The sequence below is a fragment of the Schistosoma haematobium genome, chromosome 2, assembly GCF_000699445.3.
Source record: "Schistosoma haematobium chromosome 2, whole genome shotgun sequence".
In the NCBI taxonomy this organism is placed as follows: Eukaryota; Metazoa; Platyhelminthes; class Trematoda; order Strigeidida; family Schistosomatidae; genus Schistosoma; species Schistosoma haematobium.
Window position 1 is genome coordinate 284,406 of NC_067197.1, and position 9,886 is coordinate 294,291.

General features: G+C 37.9%; 1 protein-coding gene across 1 annotated transcript; it reads left to right on the plus strand.

The window, feature by feature from the left end:
• The first annotated feature begins 2,129 nt into the window (after positions 1-2,129).
• DDX49_3 (putative ATP-dependent RNA helicase ddx49) lies at positions 2,130-9,727 on the plus strand. Its single transcript, XM_051214068.1, has 5 exons — positions 2,130-3,857; positions 3,896-4,444; positions 4,482-4,637; positions 6,181-8,727; positions 9,468-9,727. Exons 1-4 carry the CDS (start codon positions 3,753-3,755, stop codon positions 6,427-6,429), a joined length of 1,059 nt encoding a protein of 352 aa, XP_051067188.1. The 5' UTR covers positions 2,130-3,752; the 3' UTR covers positions 6,430-8,727; positions 9,468-9,727.
• The last annotated feature ends 159 nt before the right edge of the window (positions 9,728-9,886 follow it).

Genomic DNA, 9,886 nt, shown 5'->3' on the forward strand with positions numbered 1-9,886 from the left:
CTGATCGTATAACATGTCCCTGGTTCTAAACGTGAGTGACAAAACAGCGTGATCGCTGTTTACTAACGGTGGAAGAATATTTAGGTCGACAATATCCTCAGTCTCATGAGTGATTACCAAATCCAGCAGAGAAGAACCCTGGTTAACACCAAAACGTGTGGGTTGGGATACATGCTGCACTAGTGCATGCTCCATTATTGTTATCAGGAACCTACTATCAAAGGAGTTTATAGATCCTTCTGTGGTCATATCAGTCCAACTAATATCAGGTGCGTTAAAGTCTCCTATTATCAAGCACCTGGTATTATCACTCCAAAGGTGAATGTGCTCTAAAACAAAGTCATCAGCTAAGCAGATTGTGCTCCGATAAATGACACCTAGTATAAATGTACTACATCCTATTGCCAACTTACAGCTAATGACTTCACAAGTGCCGCTATCATGGGATTCGCTAGTGGAGGAGCGGATATTTATGCCATTGGCTATAAATAACAGGACGCCGCCTCCTTTTCTACATCTATGTCTATCACTCCTGATGCAATGGTATCCGGATAATTCTGGAGTAATGTCTAAGTCATGGACTAACCAAGTTTCTGTCACTGCTACTATGAGTGGCTTCAACCTGTCTACTAGTGCTTCCAGTTCATAGAACTTATTTCGTAAACTACGAGAGTTGGCATATAAAACTCCTAAGTAGAACAGCCTATCCACACAGGCCTTGGTAGCATTCACTTCCAAGACCTGACTATCCGAAAACCCACTAGCTGGAGATTTTCCTCGCCGCTTTGCCGACGGGTTTCAAGTTTAGCTAGTGCCTTCTTTCTTTTTATTCTATCTTCGAGAGACATGTCAGGTTTAACTCGGATGTCAGAATTGTCGTGACAACGAGCGCTACTTAACAAGAGATCCCGTTGCTTCTCCGATCCTAGGATTACCTTAAGGAGTCTGCATGAACGGGGTTCAACATTGTCCACGGTCCTCTTGCCTGTTCTTACCAATTTTTTGACCTGAACTCCTTTGGAGTTATCTGGTAAAATACTACGAGTGTATTCTCCTAGCTTTTCTAAGTCATGTGCGTGTCTAATTTTCGGATCAGGGTCGTTTGACTCCCACAATTTGCTCACAAAAATATTCGATGTTATTAGATTTTTCTTCTCAGTCACACCAGGATGGGTTTCACTCTTACCATCAGATTATGGTAGTGCAATTTGTGGCTCACAATTTGGGTCCGCCAGTGAGTTACTAACTACCTGTGCACTGCTTACAGCTTTTTTCTTTTCGTTTCGTTTCCTACGTACCGTAGTCCTATTTTCATCCCTCATAACACTGGGAGTATTTGGAACGGTGACTGTTTTATCCAGATCTTCGGTTCCCATTAAAGGTGCATTATTAACAATGTCATTATCAGGTGGTACTGCTCCCCCTGTTAATGTCAACGAAGATTCCACTTTTACGTTGGTCAGAGTCGGTTGTTTGAGGCGTCGCGTAACAGCAGGTACTACACTGACACATTCGTCGCTGTCAGTGCCCGTGTTGTCAGCGCATATGACATCCTTATTTTACAGGCCAAAGCCAACAGGCTCATAGCCTCCTGTATTAGTAATGCCTTGTTGGCACAGCAAAACATGCAAAGCCAATGTGAGTTAGGCTTCGAGCATCTTTTGTATGCGGTGGGGCTTAAGCAGGTGCACATTTTGTGGAACCACTTATGGCATTCGTCACACTGCATCCCCTCTTCCACAGGGAACAAAATGTTTGGTTGCCCACATTTGTGAGTCTTACCAACCATTGTAATTCGATTTAAAAGGTTTAAAAACAAAAAATGATAACAATGTGAACACAAGTGTTAGTCAAGGACTAAAAACAGGTACTCAGGACAAAATGTAGCAAAAAATTTCAAACTTTAACCAAAAAACTCTTAGTTAAAGCCGACCAAGAATGCTTTTTAGTGCAATAAGTACCAAAAGCAAGTATAATCACCACAAGTACAAAATTCACTCTTTCAAGAGTAGACTGGGTACTCACAGAAGGCCGTAGGCCTTCTGTCCTTACTACACAAATCTGAGATCTGAATCTGAAACGTGAATCTGAGATCAAGATTGTACATTAGCGTGACCTTGACGTTTTAGCGAAATTTCGTATGTGAAGGCCCTTATGTCATGGTGCGATAGTAAGGTATGTGTTAGCATCTTCGCACACGTATTAAAACAAGGAAGAATTTTAAACGTGAGCTCATCTGCCGCGCCGCACGTTGTATTTACATGTTTTTTATATCTGTATTTACCAAGCTTCGAAAGTAAGTTCAAATCCTACTTGATGGCAAGTAAGCATCAACACATATTTTGGACAAATAACTTGTTAGTGATAAGTACCTGACTGGCTTTCTGTATGGTCACAGGGCTGGGAAGAACAGTGTGATTCGGATATATGTAGTTGTCCAAAATCCGTGTCACCCTAGTGTTGGCGAACAGTGTTTGTGTGTGGTTAAGTTGTTTGTCTTGAGTGATATTTTCCAAAATCTTGGTAACCACAATCAAATTGGTTCACAAGGTTGTCAGAGGGGCAAAAAAGGCTTTTATGTAACGGGATTCCGTGTCTAGTAACCGTTGATCAATGATACTTCCAGATATGTACCCAGGTATATGGACCACAAAAGTGAAGTATTTGTAAGTTAGCATAAAGTACTGTCGTGAGTTCCTTAGAATATATCAACTTTCATTTTGCAGGACTCCTGGAAAGTTGCTTGTGCCATCTCAGCGAATAGCGAACTCCGAGACCTTACTACTCGGAAGGAGTCCAATTCACTATGTTGTTCTCTGAGTTTCTGGGTATTGCCACTAAGTTTCATGTTGGGGCTAGGCATATGAGTCTTATGGAGTCCCTAGAATTGTTCAAAATGCTATATGTCGTTCGGAAGTCCCCTATACTTTAATGAGTAAGGATCCCGTGGCTTGAGGTTTTTCTTAGGAGGCTCGGATGTGAGTCCTCGAACTGATTTCGTGGCTGGCGTTTAAACACATCTCAGAGTATTCCTGCCCTTTCTAACTCTAGGAGAGAATTGACCATATTGCATGTATAGTTTGCAACATTTCCCAGATGGACGTCCTTATACATCGAAGTGTTATAAGTAATCCCATTGTTATCAGCCCAATTTTAATGTCGGGTCAGACATTCCTGAAGTGCCAACTCAACACCCTGGTTGCAAACTTTTCGGAGCTCAACATCGTCCGGAAGAAGTAATATCGTGGAAGATGCTTGCTAAGAAGAGTCATTTGTGTCAATCATTTCGAAAGGCGGTCCTAGCACGACACTGTAGAATCCCACTAAGACTCTCTGTGACTTGAGAGGATGGTCGATTTATTCCGATATGATTTAGGCCAGTCTATCAATGGTGACCTAATGCCTATCAGCTTGACAAGGAATGTTATCGACCCCATCAGGGGTTCCGGAGAAAGGAGGTAGTGTAGTAGTTGGTTTATCTACTGCAGTCATCAGATTGGGTTGCAGAAGTAATCCTCGAAATCGTACTGTTGGGGCGAAAAAATTTTTAGGTAGTAATTATTCACGTAGGCCGTTATAAACCAGAGATTTTCTAGCCTCTAAAGGTATTGATAAGAGAATTGCTACTACATGAAAAAATTAAATAAGTCTAGTGTAAGATCCTATAAGTTGTTATATTAACAAATTTCCTTAGTTCATTTGTAAAGATTTACTAGTGTCCCAACAAGCCAGATTGTTTACGTTATTCAATAATGAACTTCAGTTTGTCAAATTCTTTTTATCCTAAAGGTTTTACACTCCTTTCAATTTGCCATTCAGAAGCTCAAAATATGTCTTCTAAAAGTTTCAAGGAACTAGTAAGTTTAAAAAGCTATATATAATCATAAATTTCTAGGGTGTTTGTAATGAAATATGTGGTGTTATTTCAACTCTTGGTTGGGTAAAACCGTCTGAAATACAGCTAAAAGCTATTCCGGCTGCTCTTCGTAAAAAGGACATAGTGGGACTTGCAGAAACCGGGTCTGGGAAAACTGCCGCCTTTGCCATACCAATATTACAAGATTTACTCTCAAAGCCTAGACATAACTTTGCATTGGTACTGACTCCAACAAGAGAATTAGCTCTTCAAGTCAAGTGTCTTTTTATGGAACTAGGTGATAAATTTGGTCTGAAGGTGGTGTGTTTGGTAGGTGGCCAACATGTTGAAGATCAAGTTCGTGATTTAAAAAGACTTAAATTCCACGTAATTGTTGGGACACCTGGCCGAATAGTTTATCATCTTGAAAATACGAAAGAATTGCGCTTAAATCACGTTAGGTACTTTGTACTTGACGAGGCTGACCAAATGTTGGAGGATACTTTTGAAGAACAGTTAGCTTTCATAATAACGAAGTTGCATCCCAATAAACAGACCTTCTTATATTCAGCTACCATGACACAGAATGTAAGTTGTCGTCTTGTAATCCACTATTGATTTCCAGGTTGATAAAATACGAAAGGTATGCACCCAGTCACCAGTTATACTTGAAGTCAGTTCAAAATATAGCAAAGTTGACAAGTTAGATCATGCATTTGTTTTTATTCCGGATAAAGAAAGGGATTTTTACCTTATATATTTACTATTATTGTCATCTAAGGTTAGCTCTTTTTTAACATTATTGCTATTATTTCTATTCTTTGGAATTCGGTTATTGTTTATTGTTCAAAAGTTCTTTAAGATAAAATCCTTTCTTGTGACCGAATAATGGCTTCATATAGAGACTTAAAAATGATTGTATGTGAGTCAGTTAGCCAAATAGTAAGTGTCTATCAACCCAGGTGGCCTGTGTTAACCTTCAACGTTTTCATGTACTCTTTATTTTGTGCCAATGTGGATTTTAAAAAAGTATATAGTAAGAAAATGTAGTATATAGCCACAATATAAAACTACCAAATCATAATATCAAATGTAATTTGAACTAATTTGGAATAGTCTACAAACTTTGTAGCTTGACTCCTTAAAATTTGCATCCTTGGTGATGGCAAAATAACTGACGTGGCTCTTATACTGTCCTAAATTCATTTACTTCTTATTAGTCTCTGAATCTAAAGCATTCTGCTTTTAGTTTTTTTGCTCAAAAATCTTGCAACATCAACAGATTTGTAACTATTTTGGATTGTTAGCGTCAGCAAAATGTGTTTTCCTTTTCGATATCGTGTTTTATCAGTAAAGAGTTTTTCTATCTGCATTTCTGATAAGTTGACACAGTATTCAGGTTTGCTTATCGGGACAGTTCAATCGATCAGTTGACCAAAACACTTGTTTTTCTTACCCTCCTCTCTCCCGAGATACTCTGATTTAAAAGGAATTTAACTAAACGCGACAGACTTGAGACCCACAAAACAAAGTCATACTGGTGACTGTACAGTAATGTAGTAGCAGTAAGGTCTCCCTCATGTGTTACTAACAGTCTTTCCCGTAGAATAAAGGAAAAGTAAGAGAAGATTGCCTCCAAAAATCTCACACATTTACCTAAGGTTACCAGTTTTAAAGGTACAATTCGAATGCTACAAAAACCACTACTCACTAAAACCCCAAATGTAAATGGCTTCAAGTAGGTTCTGCAGTCACGCTCACGGATCAACTAAGCTATTTAGGTTCCTCACGAAGTGATATTAATTCACAATTAGTATATCTAAAATGTGTCAATGATCTGTTCATTTCAGATCCATCTTGTTCATCATTGACTCTGCTCCTTGTGTCTGAGTCGTTCTGTTGGTTTTGCTACTAACTACTCCCTAGCACTGTCTTAACAGCCAGCGTAGTTGATGATTCATATAGGAACTTTTCGTCCGAATTTCAGGTACTGATGACTAATACATCATTTTGAGATGGTGGTGAATATTTGTAGCTCATAATGAGGATTAGATATTCGTTTTTCCTGTTATCTTGATAGTTTAGTGGGGAAGCTTTCTTTGTCTCTCAACAACACCATGAGCTCACACCTCAATAAGAAGTGAGTTGCAAAAATTTTTCCATAATTTACTAGCTGGTCACTGTAACAGAATAACTTTTTACTTTCTAGTGAGTTAGTAAACCTTCTACACCAAATAATGATGAAAAAAGTTTTAAGGAAGCTTAAGTAGTAACAAATTATCATATTGCGTCACCATTTCTGTATGTGTGTACACATATTCTAGAGCGCAGACAATAGTCGATCGATTATATTCACAAGCACATGGAGAGAATCATTTCGTTTAGTGGCAATGCTTAAAAGTTTGGCCGATGTAATTGGTGCTAGTTCTGCCCCACTTAATGGTGTTATGCAGCAAGATAAACGCCAATCATCTTTATTCGATTTTCGTACAGGTCGTGTTTCAATACTTGTAGCTACCGACCTGGCCTCCAGGCAAGTTCACCATAAGTTTCATTTTAAATTTTCCCGTTGATATTGTTTTTCTTTGATTCACTACTTTCTGATCAATCTCAGAAGTGATTTTATTTTCCCTGATCAAATGGGCGGTACAATGAAATGGTCTTAATGATAAAAATGTATAATTTGAATTATCTATATGTACGACTAATTTTCCTAACTTCAGCAGTATAGTCCAAAAACTCGAAACAGATCATTCCGTAACTCTTTATTATTTGATTGTCTTTTTAAGGTTACTAGGATTACAAATAGTTTACAAAAAAGTCTACACATGTTACCTTCTACTGCAAAGTGGATTAAATATACATAGATAAATCTTCATACTTATTTGTACCTCACAGTCTTGAGGAATATCTCTTAAGACTAACGCAAACTTTAAATAAAGTTGGAGTTTGATTGTTCACAACTTTTGTGCCCAATCATAGAATAAATGTCTAAAAATACATTTCAAGACGAGACATGTATTCTTTTACCTAGCACCTAAATGCCCTGGTATGGCCTAGCACTACAACCTGAACATTTATTAGTTATGTTACTGTACTTTTTTTAAAAATAAGATTTGAGTTTTTTGGACAGTTGTTTTATTTTACCTTTTTGTTGTTAGAAATGTTGACTCATCAAATTAATGTATTTGTTCATCAAGTGACACTTTATATATTAATTGTTAAACATTTATTGTCCTTATCATAAGAGACCTAAGCCGAAGATTATTTCTCAAGACTATGATTCCTATGAGATTTATTTCTGTACGAATCAATCATTGAATGGTGACAACCAATATCATTTTCTTTCTGTATTGAGTAAATATTACCCTAACCATTGTCAAACACCTATGGTATTCACTAATTGATAGAGTCAACTCACAGAAGTTAATATAGAAATCTTCATTCTTACATAAGCCTTAGGTTGACACTAATGTTAACCAGGATGAGACACAATCGTATAATATAGGTAAGCTTCTTTGTAACATTAATTGAGAGTTGTTTATAACCTCATCAATGATTTTCCACTGGTACGTTGCACTTTAATCCGACGTTCAAGGTTGCTCCTTCTATGATTTTAGCATATACGATCGATCGTTCGAAGAAACGTTTCATCAAATACATGTCTTTTGCATTCAAAGAAAGTGTTTCAGTTATAAAGTATCACTAACCGAACTATTTCGCTGTACGCGAGTTCTGTGATAGTCATACTGAAATATGATCTGTGATACGAATGCCTTACATTAAAGCTGACTGGTACGGCCGAGAGTGGGGAAAGTTTGCTATCCCTCTAGAAACGCTCTCACATGGCCACGCGTATATACCCTCTGCTAGGGAAGTCCTACTCACTGCGTTCTCGTGGCGAGGGTGTTGTTTAGGAAATTGAGAGGACGAAAAGCGAATGTCCAGCACTTTAACCGGATTGGTGGATATGGAGAGTCCACCTTCTGGAGTTGGAAAACCCTGATTCCAAACCAATAGTGCACATGGACTCCAGGATCCTGAGGGAACAAATTGAGTATAAATCAATTATTGCTCACCGGCTACCACGGAACTGCATTTCCTTACGTTGCTCCACTGCCTTGTAGATCAGACCTTTAAGTCGAAGGCTCCGGGTGTGACCCCCTAAGAAAACCACCTGCTTCGGTCTGGGTACCCAAGTAATATCACAGCCCACACGAAAACCAAGTGACTTGTGTGGCGCATATATATGTATATGTATATGTTCAAATAAATAAATACAAACAACAAATGAAGGTTCAGTATACATACTGAACCATAGTCAGCCACCACCCAGACAATGATAATCGGACGCGCTCAGTTACGTAAACCCCCACGATCTGACTAGAGATTGAACAGAATTAGCCCCAGGGCAAGATTTCTAAACGTTTTCCTCAAAGTTTTGTCGTATGTTCTTCCTAGTAAGCTACTTTCCCATGCTCTTTAGTTTTCATTATTTTTTGAATTTTGTATTTAAATAATAAAAAGCAAAATACACTAAATATCTGTCTTACTTCCCGCCTTCTTAAAAAACACCTTCATTAAGGGGGTTAGACTTTCCAGATGTTGATCTTGTTATCAACTACGATGTTCCACGTCGGCCATCGTGGTATGATTCTGCAAAAGCGTACATACATCGAGTAGGAAGAACTGCTCGTGCTGGACGACACGGACGTGCTATTACATTTGTTACTCCTTATTCAGTTACACGTTTGAAAGCTATAGAGTCAGCTTTAAACGAAAGAATTCCTCAGTTACCTTGGCCTGGAACAGATTGCTTGAATTCACAGTTAAGACAACAAGTAGTACAAGCTGACAAAGAAGCTCGTGCAGTAAGTTAATGGTTCCCAGTATATATATATATATATATATATAATTGTGCAGTTTTGGGTCTTCCATAATTTTTTTAGTAATCATTAACAGGGCCTAGAACAAACATGTATTGGTTAGACTAATTTCCGGACACCATATGAAGACTTCTGTTCCAAAATGTAAGATCGTAACCAGTTTGATTGAATAACGTCTAAACTAGCTGCTAAACCACTTGCTTCAGTCTAGGCAGTATCACAGCCCACACACAAGTCAAGCGACTTGTGTGGGGCATATGTATGCGGTACCCCTTTGTACCAGTATTTATGTGTTCTTAACGACCTCAGAACATAACCCATTAATACCAACAGATCTTTCTTGCCTTGAGTTTAGTTGCGGCCTTGTCAGCTTTGATGAGTTCAAGAGCCGATATTAACCTCTCATTCAGATTGACCGTGACTAATGAACAAACGAAATACAGGTGGTGGCCAGTTGAACTATTCTGTACGTCATGCCAGTTGCTTGGTTTGAGAAGACTCCATTTTTTTCGGATAAATTTTCTCTAACACATACTTTCTATATGTAATGCTAAAAAACCAGTAATTAAATTACATTATGGAGATTAAAACAGTGACTTTATGACCAAAGAGTTGAACTTTCGGCCACTAAGTCAAGAATTTGAACCCCGTCTCACCTTACGTTTCACATTTTTCATGCTGTATACCATCAAAATTGGTTCCAATTTTTATTAAATTTGTTTTAGAACCTACGTATCAAGGAAAAGCAGAAACAAATAAAGAAAAAAAGAAAAGACTCATCAAACAATAACAGATTGCCAAAAACTAAACGATCACGTCAAAGTAAAGAAGTGGATTCAGAAGAGACAAACAGTGAACCAGAGTAGTTTACCATTCTTTGTACAGATTTTGTAAATACTACTAGATCATCGCATTACTGGATTTTTCATATAATTCGTTTTTGGAATGTGTTTGTTTAATCTAAGCAATACAAGCTGTAAACCAGTTATACTTCTTTCAGTAGAACTGCCAGAGGATTAAAAGTTATCAATTGAAAATTTGGTCTAGAATCAACTACTTTAACCTTGAGATTTCCACCAGATCCCCAAAGTGCTTATAGAATTAACGGATGTGCAAACCAAATATTTAGGTGTCATAAAAATGA

Excerpts from the sequence above, each read along its gene's own strand:
- DDX49_3 (XM_051214068.1), top strand. The coding sequence starts at position 3,753 with ATGAACTTCAGTTTGTCAAATTCTTTTTATCCTAAAGGTTTTACACTC. Across the intron at positions 3,858-3,895 it reads CTAAAAGTTTCAAGGAACTA|GGTGTTTGTAATGAAATATG; the intron begins GTAAGTTTAAAA and ends ATAAATTTCTAG. Across the intron at positions 4,638-6,180 it reads TACTATTATTGTCATCTAAG|AGCGCAGACAATAGTCGATC; the intron begins GTTAGCTCTTTT and ends CACATATTCTAG.